Genomic DNA, 14284 nt, shown 5'->3' with positions numbered 1-14284 from the left:
ATATGGACGGTCTGAACTCGCGAAGTCACGTTGAAAGATTTTGATCTAGCTTGTCCGCAACAATTCTCTATTCTAAGAGAGTCCGGGGCTGAAAGGCCATTGCAGCTAAGCCGTAAGACCGCGATGATGGCTTCAGAGGCTTTGGGTCGCCAGTTGTTGTTGAAATCATTGGATTGACCTAACCTTGAAGGCCATGCAACTATGCTACTATCTCGTCCTGCAGAGGCGGCAGATGAAGGAAAACTACTTAATTCTTAACAAGAAGTGATGTAAAACCTCACTCTTTCCAGGTGCTATCTACATTCTTGCCCCAGCCTCCCTCATTCAGACCTCTTCAGTCTCAGATCCGCCAGTAAATTGCTGAGCACATCCATCCCAACACTCTTCTCCGGCTGTCCATTCTCACCACTGTTCTGCCCTCCCCCATTCTGGCCATCCTCCGCCTGCTTCTTGAAAACCTCGGTGAAGATGACGTTGGGGTCCATCCAGAAGGTCTTCACGTCATCGCCGCCCGGTTTGTTCTGCATGATTTCGCTGGGGTGGGGGAGGCTCTGATCGACGCGGGAGAGCAGAGAGGCTAGCAGTTCCGACGTCCAATCGACGTTGTCGAGAGTATCCCGCGCTTGGGGTGTGACTTCGATGCCCAACTTCCTTAGTTGAAGCTGCTCGAGCTTTGCCAATTTTTCCTCTAATTCTCTATCTGCGAATGTGGTGACACCTTAGCAAATGTGTTGAAACAATGCCGGGGAGAGGATGGGGATGGCAGCCAAACACACAAGGCATGTCTCACTTGCCTCTACTCCTCAAGTGCGACGGCCAATATGTGCGCAATCGATATACGTACCTGCAGCCAAGATCTGTTGCTGAAGCATGTCGTAGTCAGCCTGATCGACATTCGCAGACCGCTGGTGGGCGTGCAACCAACGCATCGCAAGGATAGGGCCATACTGCTCGAAGGTCTCTGGATCGATGTCGCCGTTGTGGCACATTGCAATAAAGTTCTCAGGCTGCACCGTAAGCTTGTGATCGATCTCGACCTCCATCAACTTCCTATAGATAATCTTCATCTTTTTAAGCTGCGCCGAGTTGAAGTTGATCAAGTCGTATGGGCCCTGCGCCCAGATCTCCAGGAACTGCTCACGCTCGGAGAAATCATTCAGCTTCAGGTCGCGCTTGTCCACAAGGTTTTCGATCCACGCTCTCACGTAGGCTTGGACGAAGTTCTGAACGTATGGCTTGCAGTATCTGCGTTTTGCATTAGCAAGTGATGCAGACTTGGATAAGATGAGTCGATGCGCCGCTGGTTAGTTATCCGATGAACGCCATCAGGAACAGCTTTCTAGAGCACAAACCCGTGGTATACGTACTTGCTATCGAAGCCAGACGCCCATGCAAAGGCCATCAAGGCGACGTTGTATCGAACCTGGTTGAAGAAGCGCGAGAATGAATGTGTCGCATCCATACCCCAGTAGAACATCGAGCGGTTGAGGATATGCTCGATCCGATCAAGAGAAGGTCTCGCCGTAAAGCCTACGAATGTCGTCAGTTCACTCGTCGCAAACCCCTTCCCGCCGACCTTTAATCCATAATGGCAAAGCCAAAGACCACTTACTCCTCTCGGCGAGCCGATTATACTGCCCAAACAACACGCCGAGCTGCAGATCCGCCGGCACGCACGTGACGAAGGCCTCCTCAGGGCGAAAGCATAGTGTCTCGAGCGTGGGCTTCGGGATGAACTTGCCGACCTTGAAGAGCTTGATGTCGTAGTTGTGCTGCGCTAAGACGTAGTTGGCGTCGCCATCCTCCTCCTCATGATGAACACGCGCATCGCTTGCTACTACTGCAGCATAGCCGTCTGCAGCAGCTTCCACCATGTCGCAGTCAACCTACGGATGGGTATTAGCACATGATATTGGAGCGACGGCGGCTCGTCGCAATTGGTTGGAGGTTCTCGGGAGCAGCGATAGAATTAAGGGGATATACGTACCATTTCGAAACCGTCGGGCATTGCCATAGTGTCGGGATGGAGAATGGGAAGTGGTGGGGGCGGGCGGAGGTAGAAAATTATAAGGCAAGCGCGAGCCTTCTACATTTGAACCGCCGGTACCCGCCACTGCGGTGAATTGAGTGGCGATTGAGTAAGCGATCTTCGTGGTGTCAAGAATTGTGAAAGGGGTCGCCTTTCCCCATCCTCAACCACTATAGAACGGGAGCATGTGCACACTCAACTTTCCAATAACCCAGTTATTCTTCTCTAAGAATATGCATCCTTTCACACCGTCAAAATATAGGCTACTCCAGGCTAGCTTGACTCTAAAGTTGGAAAATATACCATTATCGACATGTCGACAAGCGTAAAGCACCAATCTAAACATTCCGACTCTCCTGCATGAGAAGTGAGCAGCGCTACACCGAATAACAGCACCTATGCGTGAGCTGCTCCGGGATGTTTTCGAAAACTTGAAAGCGGCTCTGCGCATTGCTCAGTCACTGTACGCGTGCCTCGTAACTGTAAGGCGAATTTTACTCTGCATTATTAATCGCAGATCTCTAAGTAGAAGCCTATCTCCTCTCTTCTATAAAAGATATGCTAATATACCCCGCATAACTAGAAGTAAGAGTAAGTAGTATAACGTAGTCGTAGAGACTAAGCAACGACAATTAAAGTTACTACTCGCCAACTCAAGGACATGAAGAAGATCTACCAGATGCTCAGGGAAGTCCAGATGAAGCATCAGGTTTCGTTCCAGCCGGAGCAATTCATCACCGCGTGTCAACAAGAACAAGTTGATAGCGACATCTTCGACAAATATGGCCCTGTCTTAGCGTTGCAGTGGCTGTTTGCGCAGGAAAAGTCCGCGGAAGCGGTTCAGGCAGACTATGATGAAATCCATCACGAACTCTGGGGGGCGGAGCGGGAATTCAAGAAGTGGGAGGGGAGGCGCCAGCGAATCGAGCGGGTCCGAATGGGCATCAACGTCAAAAGAGTCGGGGGCCCAGGGCAGCCTCGCCAATACCAGTCGCGAGTCCCAGCTCGTAGCATCTCCCCTTATTCCCATCGATCCCAGTCTTCCCCACCCAAAGCACGTTAAGCCGACGCAGCCGACGCCCGAGGATGCTGAGCGCTTCTGGATGGATCCCACGGTCATCTTCAACAATATCTTCAAGGAGAAGAAGACGAAGGACAAGCATGAGACGGAGATGGAGGTCGATTGACGGGCAGGCCTCGGCTGAGCAGGGTAGTTTGGGCGTTGATGTGCTTAGCAGCATGTTGGCAGGCACCACGCTTGAGGGATAATGGTATCTGGGGGTTGTCGGTTAGGGAAGAAGATCGCCTTTGCAGGTTGCAAAGCTAGCTGAAGGGCCTTGGGTCTTTCTTTGCAGTGGCGGCTTTTGTGCGTAGATAGCCTCGGGTTCGCAAAGGAATGCGGAAGTCATTGAATGCTGCCACCTGCTTAGTATTCCGAAGGTATCGTGATGATAGTGAGATGGGTGAAGTTTCCAATGGATGATGTTCCGCACGTCTTCCACACTCGCGGGAAAGGACCGTACATTGATTCTGTATTCTGTAGTTGTCAGTCAGAAGACCTTCAGCGTCATATACCTGATATTGTCAAATGTTTAGTATGCGAGTCACCCTCAGGTTCAAATCCCGCTTCTCCTATGTGGGCTGTTGAGACAAGTGTAGTATGTCACCGCCCATTGCAGAAAGGTTAGCGACTTCCTAGGCAGACTCCAACCCAGTTTCGAAATGCGCTCACTTCCGGCATTCCCCTTCATCGGCGGCTTTCTTTTGACAAGCTCTACACCCTCCAAACCCGGCCCATTCGCATTCTGCAGAGAAGCAACCGACTATCCCTTCCGATGCACCCAAGTTACACTCTCGGCATCCTCTCCAAACAGCTGAGCAATAAGAGAATTTGGGACCTGCTTAGATCCTCCCCTTCTAGCATGTCCCCCACGAGTCCCGTAGCGATCCATGACTTTGGGATTGAGAAAGTTCTGGCGGAGAGTGAGGCGTAGTGTATATTAAGTCGGGGATGTCGCTTGGCTTGCTCACATTGAAGAGGGCGGGGGATAGGGTAGTTCCTCATGGCGTGGTGAAGCGAGTGGTGTTGCTCTACGAATGGAGGGAGGGGAGACAGACTGCTGGGAAGCAGGTTGATTTCGAATTTCAAGTCGCCGCGCTGGAGATGCGTGGCGATGACTATGATGACGAACGCCTCTTTTGCTTCTGTGTCCTTGGCCTTCTCCGGCCCCAATACTGCGTGCAGAAATAGCCACTCGCTGGACTTGCTAATGGAAGTAACCGGAGTATCTAGCCGGACTTGCGCCTCTGAATAAAGAAGAAGAAGCCGATCCACAGGGCCTACCGTACCCGTTAGCCTGCTCTTCATGTAAAATGTTCTAGCAGTATCCATCACCACCAGCGCAGACTCAGCATAAAGCTTTCGTCAAGAATGTGGCCAAAGAGTTTGCGGATGTTAGGCTGAAGGACGTCTCATACATACTCTAACGAGATTCCCCGCTCCGCCAGATACCGCCCCTGGATCTTTTGGCAGGTGCAGCGCAATGTGCCACGTACATTTATTTAGTACAGGTGGAGGGAGAGTATACTGTACGACGGTAACCCGGTCAAAGAAGGAGCAAATGGTATAACGAATGGGAAGGCGGCATCTCGTACTAGCTTGATTGGATCTACTAAGGCATACCGACTATCATATTACTGTGGTATATGCCGTGCCAGACCTCGTTCGATGGCTTGACCAGTCGCTCATGCGATGTCGTTGGGCAATATTCTTGGTGGTCCTCGAGTGATGTGAACGTTGAGCTGGGTGTCCTGCCTTCATCAATATTTTCGGGACGTATCCAGAGGCCGACGAGCGAATCGATCATCGCTCTGGATGTTGCAGTTCTTCTGTAAGAAGAGCCCGGTTAGCCCCACTCTTTGCAAGCTTACTTCAAGGTGTGTTCGCCGGCACGGCATCCCTCCGCGTCGCGCTGTCACCGCACGCATGCCTCTGTCACCGCAGGTGAATCTTACTCTCTGCATCGTCGATCACGGATCCCCGAGCAGAAGCCCGTCTCTCCTCTTCTGCGACTTCTGCGGAGTGTAGGTTGACGTACTCTGCGCGATTAGAAGCGAGAGTTGGCAGTATACCACAGTTGTAGAGACCGAGCAACGACAATAGAAGGTATGTGCGCTTGCGAGGGCCAAATTAGTTAAGTCGAAGAGAGTAGGTTGTGCCAGATAACTAAGCATGTCAGCATCTGAAACGGTTCCCCATACGGAGCTCCGTGGTATCTCGTCATCCCGCGTGCTGCAGCAATTGTCCAATCCGGTGTGGCCGCATGATCCAGAAGATGACAGAAAGACGCGCGGATTGCGGGAGAGGCGTCCACCAGGCCGCCAGCGTCCGGACCGAACTCTGTAGGTCCCAAGATGCGGCATCCACTCGTCTTGAATACATCGTAGCCCTCGCCTGTTAACCGAGTTTGTTGTTGAATCGAGCAAATGTGAGAGATGATGATATTTGATGCGACTTCCGGTTCGGTGGGTATTGTAGATTGGACGTTGGAAGTGTGGGGACTTGATGTTGGACGGAACCGGAGTTTAAGATTTCGAATGAAAAGTGGACTCCGAGGCTGTGCAGAGCGGGTACCAGTACCTGTGAGACGGTTGCGCTTCTGTTTCAGATTCTGTGAGACATCCCTTGCTGACTGGATTAGGAAATTCCGCGCACAGGAACGTGCTTCGGGAATAACAATAGCAGTAGGGAACGAAAATGAGGCCTGAGAACAAGAAGAGAGGTGCGAGAATTGCTAGAAGTGGGCCAAAAAGAAAGTGGTGTATATGTCTCGAAAGACCATCGATGTCCACCCACCAGTTGTCGTCCGACCTCAGCGTGTTGATGAACCGAAAGTACTTGGATACCCGTCTGCTTGACAAATATCCAAGCCTGAAGCATGAGGCTGATCACCAGCGCCACTGAAATTGGCTCTGAAATCGGCTGACTCGGAGTATTTGCATTCTCCGTAAGTGAAGCGGAAAAGGGTAAGAGAAGCTTGACGATAGAGTACCTAGGTAGTTTCCTGCAGCCGTGCCAGCGTCCCAAAAACCCTCAACGTTGTGCCTCTCAAAAATCTACGAGGTCCCTCGTCGAATGCAGAGGGAAACATTATTCTTAGTATCGAGGAGGCGCGAGGCTCTAGCGTTACCTTGCGGGTCAGCTGAGTCGCCATCGCGAGAAGGCCACGAGCTGACGGGTACCGCCTCAAAGATGCGAAGATATTGACGGCCGCCTGACCTTTTAACGTCCGTCTATGAGTATCTACAAAATTGAAGTGTGGCTGGGCATGGCATGGTGATGTGGAAGCAACGCGCGTTTTCAGTGGTCGATCCGACGGCTGCAGTAATGTCGATGAGACATCGATGTCGCCGCCAAGCGCCGGCTTGGGCAGCTGATTGGCTATTATTGCCCTGCTACGATCGCTGTTGGCAGGTTTGCTCTGTTTGCGGGCGGCGTCCCAGAAGCACGGATGGGGAGGGCCAAACTCATGGCGCCGCAGGAGGCCTGACGGAAATTCCAGGGCCGCCAACCCCGGCGCCGTCACGCACCCGGTGGAGATGGCGACGGGAGTAGCGGTCCGGAGGAGCAGAGTACGGGCGGATGCAACGTTGGCGGGGTTGCGATAGGCTGAGGAGGGCATTCAGCCAGGTCCAAATGGCTGGCGGGCGTCCATTTCGAGTGACGAAGTTATTGGCTGGGCGGCTGAGGCAGCGAAATTGGGTGCATGTGTGCCTGCGTCTGGCGGCAGAACGATGCGCGCCTGGGTTGCGTGTTGTGGCGGAGCACCTGGGCTGCTCCTGCCCTCGCACGCTACCCTCGCACTCGCGCTTTCCGGATGCGGCCCTCCGGAGACGCAACAAAGGAACGCTCGTCCACGGTCCCGCCGCGGTCACGACAGGAGACAGGCCCGTTTTTAGCCCTGCAACACCACAGAACAGAACAGAACAGCACAGCGCGACAGCACCGACATATCGCTTGCACACGCCGTGGAGCCCTCCGCCTCTCTGACAGCCTCGTCGACGAGCCTCTTCCCCTCTCGGCGCCTGGGCAGAGCCGCGTATACTGAATTAGCACCACATGTGACTTTGCCCGTCTCGACCCCCTATCGGTGAGACAGCCCCCCAACAGCGCCCGCAAGACCCGCCCAGGATCCTCCGCCGCCGTCCTCAACTCTCGCTTTCACCTCAGGCACTCTCAAAACCGCCAGCTCGTTGCAGTGACGACAGCCCGCAATTAATTGGTGTGCGTTGTAGTGGAACGCTGGAGGTCCGCTGATCGCACCCGCCACGGTCGTTTAACCCATCATTCAACCCCTTCGCTAGCTCATCAGCCCGGACCCGCCAACTCCCGCCTCGCGCCTGCCCGGTTTCCAGCAACCCTCTTCACCACCACAATCGTCACTCGACCTGCCACTCGTTCACCCACCCTCCGCATTTCCACACGCCCACCCCGCGCACTCACTCCCACCGCCGTTATCCACCCGACCCTTCGACGCTCGCTGGAGGATACATCGCAGCCGCTGGTTTGGCCGACCCTGTTCCCCGTACTCGCCCAGAGTACGACACCATCTCCTGAGGGCCGCCCGCCTTCACGACACCCACTCTCGCACGCTAATACCGACACCCGTCGCCCACCATGGTCCCGTCGCTATCGAAATCGCTCCTCGTCCTGGCGGCGGCCGCGCTGCCCTTTGTCTCCGCCGAGCGCATCATCGAGTCCCGGTCGCTCAACCCGTGCCAGGCCAACTCGAGCTTCTCGGCCACGCTCTTCAATGTCGCCTTCACCCCCGACAACCGAAGCCTGGGCTTCGATATCGAGGGTGTCTCCAACATAGCCGGCAAGGTCGATGCCGAGATGGAGCTGCTGGTCTACGGCTACTCTGCCCTCAAGCAGGACCTGTCGCCCTGCGACAACCCCGAGCTCTCGGGCATGTGCCCCATGAACTCCGGCAACATCGTGATCAAGTCCAACATCGACATCAGCGCTGATGTCATGAGCAACATTCCAGGTAAGGGCGGTCCTGTGCTGCCGCCGTGCCTCTGCTAACGGAATGCAGGCATTGCCTACACCATCCCCGACCTCGACGCCGTCGTCCGAATCAAGATCTACAAGGAGGGAAGCAGCGAGCAGCTTGCCTGCGTCGAGGCAGAGCTCTCCAACGGCCACAGCGTCGACCAGAAGGCTGTCGCGTGGGTGACCGCCGTCATTGCCGGTCTGGGACTGGTGGCATCTGCCATTACCTCTGGCTTGGGCCACTCGAATACCGCTGCCCACGTCGCCGCTAATGCTATGTCGCTCTTCGGCTACTTCCAAGCGCAGGCCTTCATCGGCATGTGCGCTGTACCATTGCCCCCCGTTGTCGCTGCCTGGACGCAGAACTTCCAATGGAGCATGGGTATCATCCGCGTTGGCTTCCTCCAGGAGATGGCGACTTGGTACCAGCGCGCCACCGGCGGAACCCCGACTACCTATCTGTCGCAGCTGTCCACCATCTCTATTGAAGTCCAGAAAATGAAGCGTTCTCTAGATGCGCTTCCGATTCCTGGCAAGCGAGCCTTGTATGCAGGTGCCCGGAGGCTGGGAGCCATCGTGGCACGCAGCAACGCGGGATCCACCAATGCCCAGACCGACAACCGAATTGTGCTGCACGGCATTAAGCGCGTTGGTTTCAAGGCCCACATCGAGACCACCAACATCTTCTTCACCGGCTACTCCTTCTTCGTCATCTTCGTTATCGTGGTTGTGCTCGGCGTCATTGCCTTCAAGTACATCTGTGAGGGTCTCGTCAAGACCGGCAAGATGAAGAGCGACAAGTTCCTGGACTTCCGCAACGGTTGGCGGACCGTTCTTAAGGGCATCCTGTTCCGCGTCGTCCTCATTGGTTTCCCGCAGATGATGGTCCTCTGCTTCTGGGAGCTCACACAGCGCGATTCCGCCGGCGAAGTTGTTCTCGCCATCTTCACCTTGGTTACTATGATCTGTATTCTCGCTTGGGCCACGTCCAAGGTCATCCGCATCGCTCAACGCTCCATCACCATGCACAAGAACCCGGCCTACATCCTCTACTCGGATCCTGTAGCCCTCAACAAGTGGGGCTTCCTCTACGTACAATTCAAGGCTGCCGCGTACTGGTTCATTGCCCCCATCCTGGGCTACCTTCTCGTCAAAGCCATGTTTGTCGGCTTCTCGCAGAACAACGGCACCGTCCAGGCTATTGCCTTTGTCTTGATTGAGGCAGCTCTTCTCATTGGTGTCTCCGTTTTGCGACCATACATGGACAAGAAGACAAACGGCTTCAACATTGCCATCGCTGCTGTCAACTTCCTGAGCGCCATCTTTCTCCTTGTGTTCACTGAAGTGTTCAAGCAACCCGTAAGTGGAAGGCAAACATTGTACCCAGAGTTCTCGCTAACGTTATCAGGGCATTGTAACCGGTGTCATGGGCGTTATTTTCTTCATCTACAACGCTGCATTCGCCCTTGTCCTTCTTCTCATGGTCCTTGTTTCCTCCGGACTCGCTCTTTTCTCAAAGAACCCAGATACCCGTTACCAGCCCATGCGTGACGACCGCGGATCTTTCATCAAGTCGCAGACCCAACTCACCACTGAGCTCGATGCTCTTGGTGCCACGGCACGCGGCGAAGGCAAGGGCACGCACAACCGTGCTGGCATTGACGATGACGACGACGCCTTCTCAGCCAGCTCCGCAGAGCAGAGGCAGATGGCGGCCAAGGAGGGCGGTTTCACTGAGCACTACCAGCCAGCTCCTCCGCGAAGCCCTGTGTCGACGACTTCACCTTACTCGTCGCATGGGCACCCTCCATCAATGCCGTCACAGGCGCCCCCATCCTACTACGGCCGCAGCGGCAGCCCAGCCCCCTCACATCCCTCAACCGGGTATGGGAGGGCAGGGAGCCTAAGGAACGAGGCGCAGTATCGGTCAGCGAACAACTCGAGCCCGTGGCAGCGCGGAGCGGGATACGAGCATTGACGCCAGGAAGAGCGGTCATCCCTCTCGAACGAGCGGATCATCGAGATGTATGATCGCTCGTCGCAGAAGTTCTAATTAATGGAATTCGCGTGTGCATATCATAGTACAGTATACTAATTCCACGAACAATCGGCTTCGCTCGGAATCCTCAACGGTCATGAAAGGTGGCGTTCTTACATGGAGTCCGTTCTCCCACTTTCTGTGTGGAAAAGTTCCCATTTCCCCCGAGGAGCGGACGACATTATATTCTATAATCTCTCTTCCCCTCCGTCTCGTTTGATCGCGTTTTATCTCTTTTGTTTTGGACTGGGCGTCACCAGCTTGGATGCTGGCTTTGGTTGTTTTACCCTGCAGCCCCATGCGGCTGGCTTGCATTGCACGGCTGCGTTATAGCCGTGCGGATTTCTTTCCATGGCGATGACTGGCATTAGAGGAGCCTGAGAGGGGCTTTGTGGGGAGTGTTTAGACTCTTAGCTTGAGTAGGTCTATGACCCGCTCAGCGGATAGAGGTTGCGGTGGAAGTTAGGCTTGTATATGAATCGAATGGTGTACAAATCATCGCATACTGCTTCGCAAAGTTTGTGAAGTCTCGACGAAATCACAGGTTCTGAAATGCTTTCAGGCATTTTGCATGAAGGGTTGTACCAATCCCTGGTGTCCAATCTCGCTCGCATGGAACGGTGGGAGGAGGCGCGGAGGCTATTCTTCCATGTGAAGGCGCTCTGACGCTTCGTACTGCTGAATAGTAGCTGGGTGCTTCTAGTAGGTATAATAACCTTAATTTTTTTTCCTCTCCGCTATGTAGATTTCGTCCTTTGAAGCATGCGGCTCCCTTCCGCATTGGGAAGACGGATATCAAAAGCGAGACTAGCGCGGTCGGGTGGCGCTCCGATCGAGGCTATTGCGCAGCCAGCCTCTTTGCTTCCGCTGATAAGTTTCCGAGCTCGGGGTGCAGGGAGACGTCATGGTATCGTGGAGGTTTGTGGGTAGGGTGCTTGGAGAGGCTTCTTGGTGGGGAAGTACCGCTTGTGCGAGACGCTTCATTCTCCGTCATCACCTTGACGCAGCCACCCGCAAGCACATCAACGTCAGTCAACGTCACCCTACGCACTCCCAAATACATCACTCTCACTCCGTTTGCCGCGTACTCACCTCTAGGAAGGTAGTTATGGCTAGTGTTTGTACTAACTACCGAGAGCTCTAGCCTTGTAGCGCGTGTCGCGATTCAACATCGGATATACCTACTAGCTACCTTATAGTTGTTCACATTCCACCAGATTAGAAGCCTTTACCAGGATGAACATACATCAGATTTCTTTTATTAGACCAGAGGTTAAGACCAGCAAGGAGCCTTCGGTACGTGTCTCCAATAGACTATACTACTACGCAGACCTCGCAAACCACGCCCTTCAAGTGTACATACATACGCAGTGTAGCACATAACGCCCAAACAGCTGTTCGTCTGCAATCCTAGTTCTCTTCAAACATCTAATGTCGTTACACGGTCATAGCAGTTCTGTAGAAGGTCCTTTCCGCCCCGTGAATCGCGATTTCCGTTCTCGTGAAAGATAATTTCGAAATTGCTGGCGCGATCGGCGTTGCCGGAGCCATGGCTGCACGGATTGAGGCCGTCGCCCAGTATCCGGTCTTGATAAGGCCTTGGACCGAGAGCATCTAGAAACAAGTCGAGACTAAACAACCCGCAATGGACCGTATCAGACGGACAGGGCCAAGGCTCTAGGAATGCAAAGCTGTGATAGAAATCGCCGAAGCCGGAATGGGAATTAGCAGCGAGAGGAATGCACTGATTGCGCAGCTGATGTTGTCAGAAGCCGCTGGCATATTTCAGGGTCTTCTGTGAGTATAGCAGCCACCAAGCTTTTGTAAGTGGCAAGTGGATGGAAGCATAGGCGCTGATGGATCGGGGTAGTTCTGGGCGGCTCCTTGGGCGTTGAAAAGACATGTTCAATAGTGAAAAGCCTGATCATCTTGGTCATTTCGTACGACTCTAACGATAGAAATTGATGGCGCCTGTTCGATTTGCTGAATGACGCACTAGCAGGCAGTCGTGAAGAGCAACAGATCTAGTTTAGATACCTCAACGAATCGGAATGCAGTGTATTGTGTCAGTCAAGTAATGCAAATCTCTAGTTAGATAGTACATAATTATCCTAACAAGCACTGACCTCCAGTTTTTGAAAGCCTGAATCAGTTCTTCACCCCTTTTCTCTGCCACCTCCTGTCCGGATCGCTTCGTTAGCATGCGCAGCTAGCTAACTCACTCCTAACAGGCAAAAACATCAAAGCAGCTATCGGCGCCGTTCTTATCCACTGCGACCTCGGCACAGCAATTCCGGCTGAGTCTGAGCTACCGTTTAAGCCATTTACTTTCTGCCGCTTATTGTCCTCAGCCGCGTAGTTTGTGAACGCTGCCTCTTCGATACGCCCTAAGGTTTCGTCGAGCCTGCCGCCTGCAGACTAACCGTCTTACTCCGCTGCGACCGCGTTCGAGGTGTGCCATTGCGCGGGCGCGCCACGCCCGCCACGCCCGTGCCGTCGAGAGCTCGCAAGCGCTGACTTCGGCGTGGAGGTGTACTAGCAGGCTGGGCTGATGGTTCAACGACCTCCGATCTGAGCGAGGACGGTGCATCGTCAGCATCTTCCGGAGCGCGAGGCCGCTGCCGAGGTCTGGGATGCTTGCTGGTGGAGGTCTTGGACACCCTCGATTTGCGAGGACGCGAACCGCGACGTGCGGTGCTCCCCAACATCTCGGTATGCAAGTGATGCACTGGTTATGCTAACATTAGATGCAGGTAAAGGAGCATTGGCAGCAGTGGTTACACTCGCCGCTGTGATTTTTTAGTTAGGCACTATGAAAAGTAGGTGATCACTTTTGCTTGATTCAACACCGTCTTAGCGCGGCAGGGGAACTATTACTCGAGCGGAACTCTAAGTCACGTCTCTTCATATGATCCGCCTGGACAAAACGGAGCGCAGCTAGTGACTGCAATGAGAAAACTCTTCACAGCGCCGACGCAATCTATAGAGAGACTGTTCGCACTCACAGTAAGCTCCCGTAAGCTAAATAAGGGACCTAACCTCGCTCGTCTCTCCTCCAGCCTGACCCTTAACGAACACCAAAGGAGGAACGAGATCAAGACGCTGCTCCAGATGCCTGCCATAAGCATCGCCCCATTTGGCCAGTCCCGGGTTCACAATGAATGCCACACGCCCCTTCTCCACCCCTTCGCTCTCGTGAATGATTGTTAAAGCTGGTGTCTCTCCAAGGGCATATACGTCTCCGATCTCTAGGTAGACGATCTGTAGACGCGAGCGCTATCTGCAGCGCAAGTCCGAATGCCTTGTTCACGATGCTTTCGACATGCGAGAAATCCTTTCCTGGCGAGAGGCGTGCGAGATGCCTGCCATAAGCATCGCCCCATTTGGCCAGTCCCGGGTTCACAATGAATGCCACACGCCCCTTCTCCACCCCTTCGCTCTCGTGAATGATCGTCAAAGCTGGTGTCTCTCCAAGGGTATACACGTCTCCGATCTCTGGGTAGACGATCTGTAGACGCGAGCGCTGGAGCGCCATCTGCAGCGCAAGTCCGAATGCCTTGTTCACGATGCCTTCGACATGCGAGAAATCCTTTCCTGGCGAGAGGCGTGCGAGATTACCTTCAATGGCATTGCGAGTCACCAGCCGTGCACTCATGATGCTGTTTTCGAGACCCTGGTGCGCGTGTGTGACAGCGCCGCGCGTGATGACGTCCCGGTCCACCATCTCTGTGAGTTGCTCAACGGTTGTGTACTTCCATCGCTCCGCCTCTTCGGATGGAGTCGGCCATTGGCCATCATGCTGGATGCCGAACATGAATGTGAACATGTCGCAGATGGTGCTGTAATCCCGACCAAACAACCTGAATGGAGAGTTGAAGACGCAGACGATAAGAACAGACCACACAAACGCCTCGACCATGTACTTCTTATGGGACCGGGCCGCCCAATACCCTATGTCAACCCCGGAGACCAGGAGAGATGAACTGACTTCCTCTGGAATGATGGTATCGGAAGACATTTTCATGCTTCGGCTAAAGGACTTGATCGAGGAGGCGACGAGCCTGCCACCTGCAGACTAACCGTCTTACTCCGCTGCGACCGCGTTCGAGGTGTGCCATTGCGCGGGCGCGCCACGCCCGCCACGCCCGTGCCGTCGAGAGCT

At 54.1% G+C, this 14284-nt stretch overlaps 6 protein-coding genes across 6 annotated transcripts in view; 2 read left to right on the top strand and 4 right to left on the bottom strand.

Annotated features, from left to right (window-relative positions):
* Positions 1-320: 320 nt before the first annotated feature.
* BU26DRAFT_593115 (uncharacterized protein) lies at positions 321-2014 on the bottom strand (the record flags this gene model as incomplete). The annotated part of the gene is made up of 5 exons (XM_033834862.1): positions 321-700; positions 845-1245; positions 1368-1530; positions 1613-1886; positions 1988-2014. The coding sequence occupies 5 exons, from the start codon at positions 2012-2014 to the stop codon at positions 321-323; spliced, it is 1245 nt and encodes a 414-aa protein (XP_033684753.1).
* A 558-nt stretch (positions 2015-2572) lies between these two features.
* On the top strand, positions 2573-3346 carry BU26DRAFT_518306 (uncharacterized protein). Its single transcript, XM_033828778.1, has one exon. It carries the CDS (start codon positions 2881-2883, stop codon positions 3214-3216), a length of 336 nt encoding a protein of 111 aa, XP_033684752.1. The 5' UTR covers positions 2573-2880; the 3' UTR covers positions 3217-3346.
* Positions 3347-3796: 450 nt separating this feature from the next.
* On the bottom strand, positions 3797-4561 carry BU26DRAFT_289044 (uncharacterized protein). The gene has a single exon (XM_033821606.1). The coding sequence runs from the start codon at positions 4419-4421 to the stop codon at positions 3876-3878; it is 546 nt and encodes a 181-aa protein (XP_033684751.1). The 5' UTR covers positions 4422-4561; the 3' UTR covers positions 3797-3875.
* Positions 4562-7393: 2832 nt separating this feature from the next.
* Positions 7394-10100, top strand: BU26DRAFT_289033 (TRP-domain-containing protein). The gene is made up of 3 exons (XM_033821605.1): positions 7394-8079; positions 8128-9443; positions 9493-10100. The coding sequence occupies exons 1-3, from the start codon at positions 7707-7709 to the stop codon at positions 10060-10062; spliced, it is 2259 nt and encodes a 752-aa protein (XP_033684750.1). The 5' UTR covers positions 7394-7706; the 3' UTR covers positions 10063-10100.
* A 2409-nt stretch (positions 10101-12509) lies between these two features.
* BU26DRAFT_504188 (uncharacterized protein) lies at positions 12510-12830 on the bottom strand (the record flags this gene model as incomplete). The annotated part of the gene is made up of 1 exon (XM_033826754.1): positions 12510-12830. One exon carries the CDS (start codon positions 12828-12830, stop codon positions 12510-12512), a length of 321 nt encoding a protein of 106 aa, XP_033684749.1.
* Positions 12831-12964: 134 nt separating this feature from the next.
* The window catches only part of BU26DRAFT_504187 (uncharacterized protein), a gene marked incomplete at both ends in the record, with an annotated part of 3064 nt that continues 1744 nt past the window's right edge, over positions 12965-14284 (bottom strand). The window contains 3 exons of the mRNA XM_033826753.1: positions 12965-13039; positions 13162-13383; positions 13433-14190. Coding sequence (XP_033684748.1) covers positions 12965-13039; positions 13162-13383; positions 13433-14190 — 1055 coding nt within the window. The remainder of the gene's footprint in view (positions 13040-13161; positions 13384-13432; positions 14191-14284) is intronic.

The sequence above is a fragment of the Trematosphaeria pertusa genome (assembly GCF_010094035.1).
Source record: "Trematosphaeria pertusa strain CBS 122368 unplaced genomic scaffold BU26scaffold_6, whole genome shotgun sequence".
In the NCBI taxonomy this organism is placed as follows: Eukaryota; Fungi; Ascomycota; class Dothideomycetes; order Pleosporales; family Trematosphaeriaceae; genus Trematosphaeria; species Trematosphaeria pertusa.
The sequence above is the reverse complement of the archived record's forward strand: the minus strand, read 5'-3'. Positions and strand labels throughout refer to the sequence as shown.

What these genes read in the sequence shown, in the direction of transcription:
- BU26DRAFT_518306 (XM_033828778.1), top strand. Translation starts at nt 2,881, where the DNA reads ATGATGAAATCCATCACGAACTCTGGGGGGCGGAGCGGGAATTCAAGA.
- BU26DRAFT_289044 (XM_033821606.1), bottom strand. Translation starts at nt 4,421, where the DNA reads ATGGATACTGCTAGAACATTTTACATGAAGAGCAGGCTAACGGGTACG.
- BU26DRAFT_289033 (XM_033821605.1), top strand. Translation starts at nt 7,707, where the DNA reads ATGGTCCCGTCGCTATCGAAATCGCTCCTCGTCCTGGCGGCGGCCGCG. An exon ending in TGTCATGAGCAACATTCCAG is followed by an intron (nt 8,080 to 8,127) that starts GTAAGGGCGGTC and finishes AACGGAATGCAG; the next exon opens with GCATTGCCTACACCATCCCC. An exon ending in CTGAAGTGTTCAAGCAACCC is followed by an intron (nt 9,444 to 9,492) that starts GTAAGTGGAAGG and finishes TAACGTTATCAG; the next exon opens with GGCATTGTAACCGGTGTCAT.